The 17,085-nt window shown below is 47.4% G+C and overlaps 2 protein-coding genes across 6 annotated transcripts; both read left to right on the plus strand.

The window, feature by feature from the left end:
* Positions 1–154: 154 nt before the first annotated feature.
* Positions 155–4,186, plus strand: LOC122623270 (integrator complex subunit 2). Its single transcript, XM_043802317.1, has 3 exons — positions 155–1,190; positions 1,492–3,128; positions 3,190–4,186. Exons 1-3 carry the CDS (start codon positions 375–377, stop codon positions 4,052–4,054), a joined length of 3,318 nt encoding a protein of 1,105 aa, XP_043658252.1. The 5' UTR covers positions 155–374; the 3' UTR covers positions 4,055–4,186.
* Positions 4,187–4,361: 175 nt separating this feature from the next.
* LOC122623014 (rho GTPase-activating protein 190) lies at positions 4,362–15,738 on the plus strand. Of its 5 annotated transcripts, none has more exons than XM_043801888.1 (14): positions 4,362–4,446; positions 6,720–8,012; positions 8,162–8,844; positions 9,170–9,752; positions 9,835–10,013; positions 10,074–10,316; positions 10,385–10,450; positions 12,887–13,384; positions 13,941–14,174; positions 14,416–14,468; positions 14,542–14,938; positions 14,992–15,123; positions 15,182–15,326; positions 15,399–15,738. In XM_043801888.1, exons 2-14 carry the CDS (start codon positions 6,730–6,732, stop codon positions 15,595–15,597), a joined length of 4,695 nt encoding a protein of 1,564 aa, XP_043657823.1. In that variant the 5' UTR covers positions 4,362–4,446; positions 6,720–6,729; the 3' UTR covers positions 15,598–15,738. The 5 variants fall into 5 exon arrangements, with proteins under 5 accessions (XP_043657823.1, XP_043657821.1, XP_043657824.1 ...); XM_043801886.1 differs by lacking the exon at positions 4,362–4,446 and adding an exon at positions 4,458–4,842; XM_043801889.1 differs by lacking the exon at positions 4,362–4,446 and adding an exon at positions 4,458–4,842 and having other exon boundaries at positions 13,941–14,165.
* Positions 15,739–17,085: the final 1,347 nt, after the last annotated feature.

Below are 17,085 nucleotides of genomic sequence, written 5' to 3' on the forward strand. Positions count from 1 at the left end.
TAATCAAGTTATGTAGTTGTAAACCTTTTGCAATAATTCTAAATATTTATCTTTAGCTGCTCATCTCTTCGATACCAAAACTTCCTTTTATAGTATTTTGTATTTTAAACTAAGTGAGGTTATTGCTGGTATTTTTATAGCCTCTCCGACTGGCCACACTGACGTGTGTTGATTTTTTGGATGCGGATCGCATTGGATTCTCGGATTCTCCGGCATTCCCTGGCCCACCTACCGCTCGCTGAGATTAAAGCAGACCCGCACCGGCATCTCCAGCACGGACACCCCGCCGGCCAGGCCAAAGGAGCGGGACAACCGAGCAGACGAGCATTGCCGGGTGCAACAAGTTGAGACGAAACGACGACGACGAGGACAAGATGCCGGTGAAGATGTACGATGTGTCGCCGCGCGTTTTCTGCGCCATGCAGAATCTGGACATCACCCTGCTGGCCAGCTATCCGGAGGCAGAGATTCGGCCCGTTCTGCCCTCGCTGGTGCGGATGAGCCTGCTATCGCCACTGGACAACACCGAATCGTCGATGGAGTCGCGCAAACAGATCCTGGCCGTGCTCATCGGCATCGAGGTGGTTAACAGCATCGTCTCCTACCTGCAGGTTAACTACCACGAGCTGGAGAACGAGCTAAAGAAGGAGCTGCAGGCCCGCCAGAAGTCGGCCTTCTTCGAGGGACAGCAACACGAGTACGGACTCCAGTCGGGCATCGCACTGGGCTTCGAGCGGGCGGATGTGGCGCGCAAGGTGCGTGTGGTGCTCTCGGAGATCTTCAATCTGCAGCAGCAGGTCTCCGAACAGAAGCCCGCCGCCCACTCGGAGATGCTGGACGATGGCATCTATCTGGAGGAGGTGGTCGACATTCTGTGCATTGCTCTCGCCGAGCTGCCCTCCCTGCTAAACATACTGGAGTTAACGGACGCCCTTGTCCATGTACCCAACGGACATCGCATCATCTGCGCCCTAGTCGCCAACTTTCCGGATTGCTATCGCGACGTTGTGTCCCATGTGATCGCCAACTGCGACGAGGATGGCAGCGATGGCAAGCACCGGTTGATGCTGCTAATGGGGCTCAGCGAAATGAATCCCTCCCAGGCGCTGGCCAACAGGTCCATGTGCGTGGACATGCTTAAGGTGCCGTCGTTCATGCTGAAGCTTACGCTCAAGCATCCCGAGGATCTGGTGAGTAGGGTAATATTAACCAGAAAGTCGTTGTAAGAAGGTGCAGATCTGCAGATTTACCACATTTCATTCACATTTTACTTTAAATTTAACGTACATAAGATTTGATATTATTGATCATTTATAATACTGCTTATTATTGTAACATTCGTACATTTTAGCACATAAAGCAGAAACGAGCATATGCCGCTTCGCTATCTCTCTCTAATTCGTTGCAGCGAATTAAACTAATTTAGACCTATGACAATGTTTACAAATACAAAATGAGATAACAATGCTAACTGCACCTCCCCACCCACAGATCGCCTTCCTCACGGGCCTGCTGCTGGGCAATGACCAGAATCTGCGCTCCTGGTTCGCCGTTTACATACGCTCCAGCCAGAAGCGAAAGGGCGACGCACTGAATCTGGTGCGCGTGGAGTTGCTGCAGAAGGTGATCCAAACGACGACCAATGCGGCGGAGCTGCGCGACTTCAATCTACAGGGCGCGGTGCTGCTGCGACTGTACTGTGCCCTTCGCGGCATTGGTGGTCTGAAGTTCAACGACGATGAGATCAATGCTCTGTCGCAGCTGGTCACGAGTTGTCCGCAGGCGACGCCCTCCGGCGTGAGATTCGTAACGCTGGCGCTGTGCATGCTCATCGCCTGTCCCTCGCTGGTGTCCACCATTCCCCTGGAAAACAAGGCTGTGGAGTGGCTGCAGTGGTTGATACGGGAGGATGCCTTCTTCTGCAAGCGCTCCGGAACCAGCACGTCGCTGGGTGAGATGCTCCTGCTGCTGGCCATTCACTTTCACAGCAATCAGATCTCGGCCATCAGCGAGATGGTCTGCTCCACGCTGGCCATGAAGATACCCATTCGACCCAATAGTACAAACAGAATCAAGCAGCTCTTCACGCAGGACCTGTTCACGGAGCAGGTGGTGGCGCTGCATGCGGTTCGGGTGCCCGTCACTCCGAATTTAAATGGCACCATACCGGGCTACCTGCCGGTGCACTGCATCCATCAGCTGCTGAAATCGAGGACATTCCTCAAGCACAAAGTGCCCATTAAGTCGTGGATCTTCAAGCAAATATGCAGCTCGGTGAGGCCAGTGCATCCGGTGATGCCGGCCCTGGTGGAGGTCTTTGTCAACACGCTGATAATACCGAATCCCACCGGTAAGGTGAATATTGATCACATGCATCGGCCCTTCACTGAGGCCGAAATCCTGCACGTGTTCCGCACATCCAAGCTCACATTCTTCGCCGAGGAGCTGCCACCAATGGCGGAAAGTGACGAGCTGAGCCAGATCGAGGTGACGTGTCCACTAACCGCCCAGCTGCTGATGATCTACTACCTCATGCTGTACGAGGATACACGGCTGATGAACCTCAGCGCTTTGGGTGGCCGCAAGCAGAAGGAGTACTCCAACAACTTCCTGGGCGGACTGCCACTGAAGTATCTGCTGCAGAAGGCGCACAACTACCACCACGACTATCTCTCGCTGTTCCATCCGCTGCTGCGTTTGATTATCTCCAATTATCCGCATCTCAGCATGGTTGATGACTGGTTGGAGGAGCACAACCTGGCGCAGGGCAACTCCACGGTGGTGGTAAGCAAGCGTGAGCTCAAGCCGGAGCAACTAGATCGTGCACTGGCCGCCATCCAGACGAAACCGCATCTGGCCATCCGGGTGTTCAAGCAGCTGCTCCAGATGCCTCCAGAAACGCAGGCGCAGTATGGTCAACAGCTGGTGCAGCATCTGCCGATGGTGTTCGCCAAGTCGGTGCCGCGTTACATCAAGGATCTGTACAACGACATTTGGCTGCGCCTGAACGCCGTGCTGCCTACCACGCTGTGGATCATGTCGCTGCGAGCGATTACCAACAGTTCGGACTCGATCAATCGACGGACCTTTGCCAACGAGAGTCTTCTGGAGCCCATGGAGGTGCTGAGGTGGGTTAGCTTGTGATTTCCGTGTGTTGTTTCATGCAATTTTTGTCCTCTTGTCCAACAGTTGCCCACGGTCCGTGTTCTGTTCGCCTTATTTGCTGATGATCCTGCTGCGCATCCTGAAGGGCAGCCTGGCCGCCTCGAAGACCTATCTCAATGTGCACATGCAGATGCAGCAGAAACAGGTGCTGGACAAGAACGGCATGGTGCAGACGGATGCGGTTTGGGAGGACCTAAGGACAACGCTAATTGCGTCGCAGGAGAGTGCCGCCGTGCACATTCTGCTGGAGGTGCTGGAGTACATGGCCAGCAAGGCATCGGACCGGGTGTCGCATCTGGAGCTGCGTGAGATACAGGGCATCATTGGCACGTATGTGCATCAGGCATTCATCTCGGAACCTTCGCTGGCGAAACTAGTGCACTTCCAAACGTATCCAAAGTCTGTTATACCCATGATTGTCGCCAGTGTGCCATCGATGCACATATGCATTGATTTCGTTCACGAATTCCTCAATGTCACCGAGATGGACAAGCAGATCTTCACCATCGAACTGACCTCTCACCTGGTGCTCAACTATTCGATACCCAAGAGTTTGGGCGTCTCGAAATTCTGCCTGAATGTGATCCAGACGACGTTGTCCCTGCTGACCGCATCGGCCAAGTGTAAATTCCTGCGCAATGTGCTGCCAGCTATGGTGCGGTTCGTGGAAACGTTTCCCATTCTGGCCGACGACTGCGTCAACATCCTGATGACCACCGGGCGCAGTCTGCATTCGCAGTCATCGCTGGGCGTGACCACCATGCAAATGCCCCTCACCGAGAGCGCCAAGCTCTGCTCGTATCGGGATGCCCAGCTGCACATCATCATGATCGAGGACGCGTTCAAGGCGCTGGTCACGGCCGTCATGCAAAAATCGGAGCTGTATTAGTTGGATTCGATCCCGCCTTGTACTTCGTAATCGTAAGCAACCCCTCCTCCCCCGCCACCCGGCTGAATATAATAGTGCTTGTAAAATTTATAACAACATTGACCAGAATAAACATTTATTGCAAAAACCAAATCTAATTAACACCAAACTTTATTAAGTTTAAATTTTGGCGCTTCAGATAATTAACAGTGCTCAGTTTGTTATCGGATAATACTTTTTATCGATACACCACTTTGATTAGCGAGTACACCTACCATCTAGTTCTCTGGAGCACAGCCTTGCCACCCTTTCACTTGTCGTGTTATCGATAATAGCTAACAAGCATCGAGTTAAGTTCCAGCTCTAGTTTTTGTTGTTGTTAAATTAAAGCTCGGATGTGAATTACAATAATTGTGAGTAGCGATCGTGCGTGCGTAATTTGCAAATTGGCGCTGGCATTCGGCTTTGAGTTTTGTGTTTTGAATCCTGATTTGAGTCAGGACGTTTTAGGCCTGCTTTTCCAGTGTGCGTTTACGATGCTGATTCGTAATTGTCTTTTGTATACGTTGTGTACGCGCTGCACCTCTCTCCTCACGCTCTCCCGCTCTCCCTTGTCTTGAGTGTGTGCGCCTGTGTGCGTGAGAGTGAGTGAGAGTTTCGTGGTGGGAAAATAATTATTGAAACAAATACAACAAATACATTTGCTTAGTATTTTGTCAAGTGACTGGCTGGAAAGCCAAGAAGCACGGGCTTCAAGAAAAAGTGTCGCCGAGGCGGATTAAACTTGAATTCTTTGTGCGCAGCTGCAGGTAATTGTTCACACACACAGAACCCACGCACACACACGCAGCATGCGAGCACGGGGAGAGCGAGATGCCGTGATGCTGGGAGTGTGTGCGCTAGAGCGGGATGGTTAGGCGGATGCGGCAACAGTGTTTTTCTTTTCTGCAACAAATCTGAAAATTCGTTTCCAAAAATTGTTTGGTGTTTTGTCTCTCGCCATTGCGCTCTCTCTCTCTCCCGTTCCCGCCCCACCCGTCTGTGTTTGTGCTTGTAATTGTACCATTGCACATGCACTTGCAGTACTATCTCTTCTTCCTCTCCCTCCTCCTTGCTTTCTCATTTCTATTTGCCTTTGTCGTTGTTGTTATCACTGGATCGTTGCTCTCCGCTTCCTTTGCTGTGGCTGTGACTGTTGCTGCTGTTGTTGTTGTTAGTTTTGTTGTGCAGCGCGGGGAATGTACAGGAAATCTGTTGCAGATCCAATTTCGCTTCTGCGCTGCACTTGTCCAGCATGTGTGTGAGTGTGTGCGGTGTTTGTACGCCGGAAAAACTCAATTAAAGACCAGTGGGGAATTTATTATTTCCACTCTCATTTAAAAACGCACAACCACACACACCCACACAGTTGCACTCCCACTCGAGGATAACAGCAACAAATTGGAGTGCACTAGCAACAGCAACAGCAAAAGCAACAACAAACACATTCACATCCACCCACGCGCTCTCTCCGCTTTCCACTCTCACTCACTCTCAGTCGCTCTGACTCTGATTCTCGCTCTCTTTGGAGAGTTGCGCCGTGTCGTTTGCAGCAGCAAAAGCAGCGCTGCGACAGAACAGCCGCCGCAGTCAGGAAGGAAAAAGGATTTGTTGCAGACTGACTTTCCCTACTTGCCGAAAATGTTGTATAAAAACTAGCCATATAAATAAATACAAAGATCAAACCAGCAACCGAAGACAAAACAGGTAAAACACAGCCCTGTGCATTTGTTGTGAAATCACAATTCGCGGAAATTCGTTGGCCAAAAATCACATGGAATGAATTTTCGGGTAGCGCCGGCATAAGAAAATCGCTTTCGCGTTTTTCTTCTTCGTTTCTTTTTTTTTTTTTTTGTCACATCGCAGCAGCCAATCTCTCGCTCTCGCTCTCTCGTGATTTTGGACCCCCAATCCGTGGATGTATCCGTAACTGCGTAGTTGTAGCCGAAAGGAACCCATGACAAAGTCCTAGACTGGCGAAAAGTGTGCGAAAATGTGAAGGTCCTGCGGCCAATTGGAGCAGACGGCGCGGGGGACACGGGGCGAATCTCCAACTCGAAGGTTATCTTGGATAATAGTCATCGCCTGGCATCGCAAGCCAGCCATTTGCCGTGAAAAAGTGACCAGAAATCGACCACTTTCCGTGTGTGTCCGGAGAAACAGTGAGGTTTTCCCTGAATATCCATAGATATCCATAAGCTGGCATTTCCACGTAAACACTTTGGAATATAGTGAGCCGAACCAAGGTCCATCCCACGCTTTTCCTATTTGTATATCCCTATAAAAGGGAATATATCTTTATGTATAATCCTCAATTGTCGCTGAACCGGAAAGATATACTATAACAGGTTATGCCAGCTTATTGATATCTTCAAATATTCACTTTTCACATGATTGAGTGAATCAGTTTTCGATGGATACAAGGTTACAACATTGTGTCATGTTAATAGGCATGTTAGGAAAAGCGTCAGTAGATAACACACCTTATCGATATGATAAGGCACAATCGTAACTTTGAACAAAAACACATGCGAAATTCCCAATTCGGCATTACCTATTCCGTAACATTTTGATGTGCATTCAGCATTAATCTGCGAATCTATAAGCCACTATCTAATACCCTTCTTTCACGCTTGAATCCTTGCAGGAACGTCAAGATGCGTCAGTTTAACATCTCGGTCATTGGACTATCCGGGACCGAAAAGGACCGCGGCCAGGTGGGAGTGGGCAAGTCATGCCTGTGCAACAGATTCATGCGCCCGATGGCCGACGACTACTTCATCGATCACATATCAGTGCTTAGCCAGAGCGACTTTAGTGGCCGGATCGTAAACAATGACCACTTCCTCTACTGGGGCGATGTGCGCAAGACGACGGAGGAGGGCGTCGAGTACCAGTTTAATATCATCGAGCAGACGGAGTTCATGGACGACTCCACATTCCAGGCCTTTAAGGTGGGAAAGATGGATCCATACTCGAAGCGGTGCACGGCCACCAAGGTGTTCTCCGCGGAGAAGCTTATGTACATATGCAAGAATCAGTTGGGCATTGAGAAGGAGTACGAACAGAAGGTCATGCCCGATGGCCGGCTCAGTATCGATGGCTTTGTGGTCGTCTTCGACGTGAGTCCAGTGCCCAATCGCAGTGTGGAGAAGCAGGTGGAGTTCGTGCAGAATGTCATCGCCACCATACTGAAGAACAAGAAGCCCCTGGTGCTGGTGACGACAAAGAACGACGACGCCTATGAGTTGTATGTTCGCGAGGCGGAGAAGATAAGCCAGCGCAAGGATTACAAGAGCACCGTGCAGCTAATTGAGACGTCGGCCCACGAGAGCATCAACATCGATTTGGCCTTCCTCCTGCTCGCCCAGATGATCGACAAGGTTAAGAATCGGGTCAAGATCATCTCGTACCAGGAGTCGGCCAAGTCGCGCAAAGAACTGCTGGACACACGATCCGAGGCGGTGACGCGACTAATTCGCAACCAGATTACCGACTATCATGTCCTGTGGTCGCAGGGCTCCAAGATGCTGTCACAGTACCGCGAGTGGAACGAGTTTCTCAACATATTTGGTCACGAGGCTGGCCAGAAACTATTCCGACGGCACATGAAGAAGCTGCGCGACGATCATCTGAACAAAAAACTGCATCAGTACTTGGACAAGTTTGCCCTGGCCCTGGAGTACCTGCTGCCGGACATTGGGGCTTTGAATATCAGCGATGACGATGCTTGGGAGTGCGCCAGGAACTATCTGCAGAATCACATCGAGTTCGAGCAGTACTTCTTCGAGTGCCCGCAGGCCTCGTGGACGGAGCTGGTGGACATGGACGAGGCGGAGGATGAGGCCCGCATTCCCTTCGATGTGCTGGAGACTTCCGAGGCAGAGACTGTCTTCCGTAACTACTTGAACTCGGTGCAGCAGGACAAGAAAAAAATTGGGTGAGTTCCGACCGAACGTGTAATTTAATTAAGTCATTTTACAATTGGGGGAGTTGTAAAATGAATGCACATTACTTTATTGATTTATTGAGCTTTCAGTTATATTTAAGCCCATTTAAAACGTTGCTGTTTCATTCTATCCCCCTTAGATGGAAGCAGCAATTCAAAATGCTACTCGAGGAGTCGGGTTTTGTGACGCCCGGCAAGCAACTGTCCGAGGTGCGCGTCTTGTTCATGGGACGCGAATGCTTTGAGGCGCTTTCGGAGCATGATTGCCAGCAGATCTACGACATCCACCAGGACGACATCATTGAGAAGAGCAAACAGAATTTTGTGGAGCTTCTGCTGGAACACGCTCAATATTTTCTACAGTTCAAGAACGTTGACAACATCACGCAGGAAGATGTGCGCCAGATCACCGATGTCATACAGGAGGATTCACGCTACAAGATGCTCGATCGCTTGGACCAGGAGCGGCGGTTGATGCTTGTCCAGCACCTGCGCTTCATCCACTGCCCCATCCGCGATCACTGCCCCTTCTTCTACAACTGCGTGGATAGCCTGATTGAGGAGGTGTTATCCGACAAGTCGGCCAGCAACCACAAGACGCCCAGCGGCGGTGGCTGGAAGAGTTCCGGCAGCGGCAGTGACCGCACGCTCAATCTGCTGATCGTGGGCTCTGAGCACCTGGCCAGCGATCTACTCAACGACATCCGCATCTGCACCGGGAGCAAGGGCGAGTACATCTACGAGAACCAGACGTATTATCTCAATTACCGCATCGCCAACGGCGACATGGAGGCCTTCAAGGCCATAGATGTCTACTCGAGTGGTAGGTTTGGTGTTCCATTGAATCTCAAATAGGGGCTGGCACCTTATAATAAGTAAAGCTCACCCAAGTAATTGCACTTAATTGCCTTGCGGCTCACTATGCTCCCAAGATATAGTAGTTAGCTAATTAACGGACTAACGAATTTCTATTGCTGGCCTATGAGATCATGTTGCTTACTCACAGCCTTTTGATTTTTCGAATTACTAATTGCTTATTGGTGATTGTTTTCACTTAATGAGAAAAGATTGACATACCTGCCCGATGACATACAGAAATGTGTTAACCGCTCCAAGTACTGCAACTAAGAAATTTTGATTTTTTGCAGGTCTCATTTGCGTGTATTCCAACCAGCAATCTTTTGAGACGCTCAAGGACAACTTGGAGCGCACGCTGCTCTGCAATCTGGAGCTGGAGGACAAGTTCGAGAACCTGCCGATCGTGCTGGTCTACCAGCCACAGGATCTCAAGGAGAACGAGGTGGAATACTTGCGCAACGAGGGCATGCGCCTGTCGGAGATGCTGCACTGCGACTTCATCGATCATACGCAGAATCACCAGAAGTACGTCTACGACATACTCAACATAGTCATCCTGTCGCTGAAGCTGACTGAGATGAAGAGCTACGAGCCGTATCCCTCCAATCACACCGACCTGCGCATCCTGTGCTGCATCTTCTGTGGGGATCAGTACGACATCGAGAACATTGTCCAGCCGCTGGTGGAGGAATCGACGCTGGTCAAAGCCAACGAACACTCCATCATTATCGACGTCTTCATTGGCGATGCCAAGCGGCGGGTCGAGTTTATCCTTTCCTCATATCATGGCACCAGCCAGTACCGCGATGAACTAATCCATGGCTATATTTACTTTTACTCGGCCAAGCGTCGATCATCGTTGGCAAATCTAAGGTGAGTTAACTTATCTATTATGACATAAGGCATAGGGCAAGCATTAGAGATGTGTTCTTTTCTTTTCGTTTCATGTGTTCAGCATCCTGGCAGCCCAGAATGCCAACATTCCATTGCAGATTATCGCGGTGACCGAGAGCGGGGGCGTAAATGCCTTCTTCAACAGCGATATTTGCCAGTATCTGATCACCGAGGGCAATGCGGTGGCCGATCGCTTCAAGGGCAGCTTCATGACCTTCTCGGCGGATCAGTATGTCAAGTGTAAGTGAATTAGGAAACGAATTCGAGGCAATGAATCTAACATTATGGCCCCCTTTACAGTTGCATTCTATAATCCATTCCTGAAGACGGCCTGGGACAACAAGTACGAGGTGGAGAACCTGCATGTGGAGGAGTCAATTACTTTGGATTCGGGCGAGGGCACGCTGGAGAACTCGGTTAACCAGATGCCACGCCCGCCGCCGCGCCACGAGAGCTACATGCTGTCCAATACGTTGGGAACCGACGGTTCCGGCAGTGAGAACTACGAAATGGCTCCAACCCGATCTCTCAACTCATTAAATGGTGAGTCAATTCAATGAGCTAATGTTCCCGACAGCCCTTCTAATCACACTTTTTTTTTCAATTTGCAGAAGAAAGAGATATATCATTAGATGAAATCTACGATGACAACGAAAAGCCGAAGCACCTGCATCAAAGTAAGTTCCATGCTGGCCACTGATCCCAAACGACCAAGCCAAAAGACCCCACCTAAAGCTAAACCAAACCAAATCAAATCAAACCAAACGAAACCCAATAACAAACAGAAACCAAACTCATTCAGAATTCGTGATCCATAGCCAATGAACTATATATATATATTATACATACCCATATACGATATAATTATCCATGTTTGAATATTCATCCATTCCATTCATCCGAACCATTCATTCATTCATTTCTTCATTCATTTATTCATCCATCCGTTTCATTGCCAACTCGTGGATATCGAGATCGTGCCATTTCTATGCCATAACCATATACATATATGCGCCATATCTATCTATATCATATATATAATGATTATTATTAATTAACGATTAACCTTAACCATTTTTTATCGATTTATCTCTGTGTGTGTATTTGTTGTTGTCGTTTTGCCTATTGCAAATCAAATTATTTGCTCTCAAACAAACAATACTCAATCAAAAAAAAAAAACAAAAAACCAAAAAACAAAACGAAAATATATAAGGATTCCAGATATTCCCTCCTCCAACAACTCCTCCAGAGCCAGCCCCTCCAGATCATCAGCTCATTACATGCACATATAAGAGTCAATTCGTTTCGGCTTCAGAATCAAGTTTGGAAGAAATAACATGTAATCTAACTATTTGAATATATTTCTCCTATATTCTCGTTTATCTCTATCTCTCTTATCTCTATCTGTCTCCCTCTATCTCGTTATCATCCCTTAGAGTTTTGAATTATTCAATTATCTATTTGGTTTCCTTGTTGTGATCACTCAAAAAGAAAAAAAAAAAAAAAACACCAACGAATCTTCACCAACCCGCCAACCCGTCAATCCACTCCTGAACCTCACTTTCTTCCCTTTGATTCTTTGTTTTCGGGTAAAGCTGGTGAGGTGACCTCCTTACAGAGAAGTTTATCCTGAGTTTGTTGCATTCTTTTCGAAAATACATATTTCGTTTGAATTGTGAAAAATAGGAAGCGAATAGACTCGAACTATGATGGATTGTTTTTAATGCTCTGTAAATAGTTTGTGTGTAATATACAATGCTAGCAATTTGGCGAATGGTATAATTCAGAATTTGAAACCAATTGTGATAAAGTTGCATACATATAATGAGAAAGTGTACATATACTCATATATACATATATATATATATATATGAATTCTTCTTGGAATTGTTATGTAGACTAATAATAATGTAGAAATCACCCAAAAGTCGATTGAAACGTATATTATGGTATTGAAGGGCAACTTGAGTAAGATCTAGATTTTGAAAATATGCTTTTCTGGCATCCTCTGCAAGGACAACTCACCAGATCTATCCGGGCGATCTTAATCAATCGTATCAACTTTCATTCGCTCCACCACCTGAATGTTTCTACCCGATCCTACCGGTTTTTTTTTTGTTCGAGTGTTCCCTTGCTATGTTAACTCCTTGGTTTTCGTGAACTCTTCAGTTTCGTGAGCCCGTACTGTCTGCCAGTAAAGCTGTTTATGTACATATATATTCCATGTGCCCACGATTTGTCCATGTTGCCATGGTGCCTGACCCACGACCCCAAAAAGCAAATCCCAATCGCCATATCGCTGGGAATTGGGGGATTGTACAGATGTTCTTTCGTTCGTTTGCCGTTCCCCACGTTCTCCTTTTGCTTTGCTCAATCTGTTCCTCTTAATTTCCCATTTTTTTGGTTCTTTTTTGTGAAATCACTCGTCGGAACTTGAATCCATTTTAAATCTGGTATCCGGTGTGTTTGCTCTCGTTTTTCTCGTTTCCCGACAAGCAGCCGATGTTAGCGGGTCCAAGGATTCACTGGCCACCCATGATGCAGGTTAATCTCACGATTCACTTACATTCTAGACACTAGATTAAGTCGTTTTCTGTTCTGTTCGAATTTGAATTTGCAACCGATGCACTGCCTGAAAATCCAATGAAACCAAATTCCAATCCCCGGCACGAATCCCTTGAGTTTATTTACCTGCCTGCCCCTGCAACTTATTGCATTTCTTGTGTATATTGGTTAAATGCTGCATAAGTTCTTGAATATAAAATGAATAATATTTCATTTGAGGCTTTAATCGTTTTTATTCAGAGTGTAATCTATTATTAAATGAATAAAATGTTATATTTAACTGATATTGAATAAGTAACGTGCGTATAATGTTTGTATCGCTCATGTATTGTTGATAACAGCTCACTTACATGTAATAAGCGCATAAGTGTAGCGCAATTAACTAGAGCTCATATCAAATTATTCGTTTTATATCAAGCAATAATTGTGCCCCCGACCGATGCACTAATAGTTAGCGAAGTTCCCGCGTAGGGAATCTCCTCCGATTGGGCTAATTGTGAATCTCTGCTTCTCTCCCCCACAAACACAATTCGCGTGGATAATTTAGAGTGGCTGGAGGACAAGAGCGATGGGCGGCGCAACATGAACAAGAACTTGATTTGGAACAACTTCAGCGGATCCACACATGCCTACACCACCGGTCGCCGGCACATCGACTCCAATCTGAACAAAATCCGCCCAAAGGGACCCAGTCAAACGCTCAAAGTGGGCGAGGCGCCCAGTCGCAATTGCCCGGCCATGAGCTCCTCCACCTTCACCCTGCCCACCCAGCAGCCGGGCAAGCTGAACATGAAGAACTTCCAGCTGGTCAGCGATGCGGTGGCCAAGATGAATTTCACCGGCTCCGGTTCGGGCTCGGGATCCGGTTCGGGTTCGGGCAGCACTGGCCTGGGCCTGGGTCTGGGCTCCGGCAGTGGCTGCATGGGGGATTCGTATCTGGAGCCGGTCGACAAGGACGGCAAGCGGTACGATCATGCCCAGCTGGATGGCGAGGATGAGGATTCCGAGGAGCTCGCCGAGTACGAGCAGATCTACGAAAACGAAGGTATTGATGCCAGGGAAACCCTTTTGCAGCGCAGCATCGTTTCACCAGAACTAACTCCTAACTTCTCGCCCACTAACTCACCCAAATCACTCACCCTGCACAAAGCCACACTGATGACTCCACGAACTTGATGCTAACGTATCGAAATTATATATATTTTTGAATTTCATTAATACTCTAGCTTGTGATCTTTTTATCGAGCAGTACGCATTTGTTTGTTTTGAGGAATAATGTATATTTTGCGCTCGTTTTGTGACAAACATTGAATGAGTAGTTTACTTGCCGGAAATACCAAATAACTGTGATACACCACGTTTTTTTTCTTTTTACTGCGACTGAAAGTGATTCCTATAACGTAGTTGCTTGAAAATATGTTCATTTTTAGTTTGGATTTGAAATGTTAAGATCAAGTACGTTGTGGAGTAGAACAACAGTGTGTCATTGATTATCGAACAAAGCATTGTCCTGTGTCCCTCGCTGCTCCTTGCACCAACGCTATCATCCCCGAACCAAAGGGGAGCACTCTTCTCAAACCAATCTTCCATGTCATCCGCAGACTGCACCGAATCGGATAGCTGTGCCAGTTCCACGGAGCGACGAGTGCGCCAGCAGAATGCCTACTACAAGGCCAGCAAGAAGCCGGTGGCCGCCAAGAAGCAGAAGAAAAAGAAGGTGGCCATTCCGGTGCAGACGCCGCGTGTTCCTCCGTTCGGCTCCTATGTGAGTCCGCCGGAGATTCCGCTGCACTACCAGCGCATGGCCATTGGCGGCGGCGGGCCAGGTGAGAAAAGTATGTGTCGTGATTTGTGTTCTTTGCTTATATCTACATATATGTACAAATATCTTCACTGGAAGCTGGCAAACTGTTTGTATCTACAAAAACGTTGCATTTAAACGGTGCAGCGGCTGCAAGTGGAGCATGCTGCATCGTTTACAACTAAATTTGATTCAGTTCTTTCAAGTATTAAACCATCTTAACCTCAATCGCCACTTAATATCTAATGTATTATATTTTCTTTGAATTTTCACAGAGAAACCAGAGCCTTGCGTTCCCGAGTTCATGAAGAGCGACAAGTCGCCAGAGGTGGGTGTCCTTGAATAAATATCTACATTTGTAAAACTGAAAATTGACCTTTGTTATCCTTCTCCCCCTGCAGTATTCCATGGTGCCAGAGCTGGCGGGTGCCGGCATCTTCGGTGCAGAGAACTTGCCCGAGTACAACATGAACCAGGCCAAATGCTTGAAGGACTTTGAAAAGCTGGAGAAGCGGCGTATCAAGGAGGAGACGGCCAGGCAGCGCAAGCTCCAGGAGAAGGAAAAGGAGCAGGAGAAGAAGCTCAAGCGCAAGCTCAAACAGAATGCCAAGGGCCTGGTTGAGTCCGTGGAGGCGCAATTTGGCAAGCTGATGATTACCTCCGAACAGGGCGAGATCCCCATCTTCCTCAACAAGTGCGTCGAGTTCATCGAGAAGGAGGGCCTGGACTCCGAGGGCATTTACAGGGTGCCCGGAAGTAGAGCGCATGTCGACATGCTGTTCCAACGCTTCGAAGAGGGTACGAGTCACAACCTTATAGTCGCAAACAAATTCTAATGCTTTCAAATCCAGATACCAATACTGAGATTGATGCGCTGGACATTCCCGTGAATGCCGTGGCCACGGCACTGAAGGACTTCTTCTCCAAGCGCCTGCCTCCGCTGTTCAGCAAGGACATTATCAAGGAGCTGGAGGAGATTGCCGGTATGTAGCAGCCAAAATGTAATGCCTGCGAACGCGTTTAACATGTTTTTACTTGAAGGTTCCCGAGGCGTGGGCAATTCCAAGCTAAATGTTGAGGTCAAAACGGACCGGAGTTGCCGCTTGATAGCTTTAAAATCGCTGCTCCAGAAGCTGCCGCCCATTAACTTTGCCATACTCAAATACATATTCCAGCACTTTGTGCAGTAAGTTGGGGGGAGGGGAATCCACTGCCACTGATTCGTTGATATTTACATTTGTATATTTGCTCCACACAGCGTATCGGACAACTCGAAGCTGAATAGCATGGACAGCAAGAACTTGGCCATCTGCTGGTGGCCCACACTCATACCCATCGACTTCACCGACATGGGCCACTTCGAGCAGCTGCGTCCGTATCTGGAGGACATTGTCCAGACAATGATTGACCAGTTCCCGTATCTGTTCTGCGGCAAGGACGCTTTTGTCATGGTCTAGGCCTAGATCCCCGCCAGGCCATGGCACAATTGGACTTCTACTTGACCGCCGGACGCGAAGCCAAAACGAGATAGTTAGATTCAATGTGCGTTTGTGTATGAATGTGGGCGCCCATGTGCCAGTGCCATGTGTGCCATGTGTGCTTTGTGTTTTTTGGATGATCTAAGGAGCATATTAGTAATAGCCATAGGGAGAAGGAAGCAGGAGGTAGCAGGATGAAGCAGGAGGAGGCAGGAGGCGTTAGCAGGAGGCAGCCCATCGATCGATCGATTCATTCAAATGAGGATCAGCAGCCAGGCATATACATATTTATAATAGTATATAATATACTTGGGTCTATTGTGTGCAGTGTGTGTTTCGTGATTCGTGATTGTGTGTGCGAGCGTGCGAGCGAGAGAACAGAACTTGGCTAAGTAGGGTATATTTATTTTTTATATATACAATATATATTTTGTATCGATGGCTTTGTTGTGTTTCCGTGATATATGTAAACGCGTCAAGTATTTTCTCTGTGTGCTGGTGCGTCCCTTTTGTCGTTGCATCCATTGAGTGAGACCTCCCCTCGCCGCCCCCCATTCCCCGCCCCTCGGCCACCGCCAGTCTCCTCGTCCTCCTCCCCTGCCACCTGTCACCCGCCATCCACAAACGCTCCTTCCATCACGAGGGGCGGGGCGGGGGCGCCAACGACAACGCACAAAAAACCAGAACATAACTAAAAAAGTAAAACAAACAAAAGCAAAAGCAAAAACAAAAAGAGAACAAAATAAACAACCAAGGAAGTATATGTATGAAAGCATGGAAAGATATCTAGTATGATGTCTGCAGGAAGATGGTTAAATAAAATTTACTGTGTATCTGTGTATGTTATAAATGTAATTGTAATTGTAATTGTATGTTAAAAATAATGCGCGATCAGCCAACCAATTTCCACATAAACACAATAGCGATAATGCTAGATATATAATATATATTTAAATACCACTAAATGTCTGTGTGTCTAGTATAGGAGAAAGTAGGCGAGGAGGAGGAGGAGGGGGAGAAAGGACAAGCGAAGAAAGGACTACACTATAAACCACACAAGAACAACAACACAACAAAAACACAACAACAAGAACAAGAACAGAAACCCAATAAAAACAACCGAGCAAAATCTAATTTTCGAGCTAAACTAAATGTGCATCTCTCAGTGTGTGTGTCTGTATATGTACGTTTGTCATCCAACTAGATATACACTATATAATTATATAGCTACCATATAAGCGAAAGAAAACGAAAATGATAATTACTACGGCAAAGGAAATCTCCCACAAAAACTACAAATAAAGTTACAAATAAAAACAAAATATACAAATAAAATAAAAAAATAAAATGAAGCAAAGCGAAGCGAAGCGAACTCAAGTTTCCCCCACACTCGAATCTCCACTGATTGTCTAATTGATATTTGCATTAGCCAGGCATATAATCCTTAATGTAATACTCTCTATTCTG

The sequence above is a fragment of the Drosophila teissieri genome, chromosome X (genome assembly GCF_016746235.2).
Source record: "Drosophila teissieri strain GT53w chromosome X, Prin_Dtei_1.1, whole genome shotgun sequence".
Taxonomy (NCBI): domain Eukaryota; kingdom Metazoa; phylum Arthropoda; class Insecta; order Diptera; family Drosophilidae; genus Drosophila; species Drosophila teissieri.

What these genes read in the sequence shown, in the direction of transcription:
- LOC122623270 (XM_043802317.1), top strand. Translation starts at nt 375, where the DNA reads ATGCCGGTGAAGATGTACGATGTGTCGCCGCGCGTTTTCTGCGCCATG. An exon ending in TCAAGCATCCCGAGGATCTG is followed by an intron (nt 1,191 to 1,491) that starts GTGAGTAGGGTA and finishes CCCCACCCACAG; the next exon opens with ATCGCCTTCCTCACGGGCCT. An exon ending in GAGCCCATGGAGGTGCTGAG is followed by an intron (nt 3,129 to 3,189) that starts GTGGGTTAGCTT and finishes CTTGTCCAACAG; the next exon opens with TTGCCCACGGTCCGTGTTCT.
- LOC122623014 (XM_043801888.1), top strand. Translation starts at nt 6,730, where the DNA reads ATGCGTCAGTTTAACATCTCGGTCATTGGACTATCCGGGACCGAAAAG. An exon ending in GGCGGATCAGTATGTCAAGT is followed by an intron (nt 10,014 to 10,073) that starts GTAAGTGAATTA and finishes CCCCCTTTACAG; the next exon opens with TTGCATTCTATAATCCATTC. An exon ending in ATCTCTCAACTCATTAAATG is followed by an intron (nt 10,317 to 10,384) that starts GTGAGTCAATTC and finishes TTCAATTTGCAG; the next exon opens with AAGAAAGAGATATATCATTA.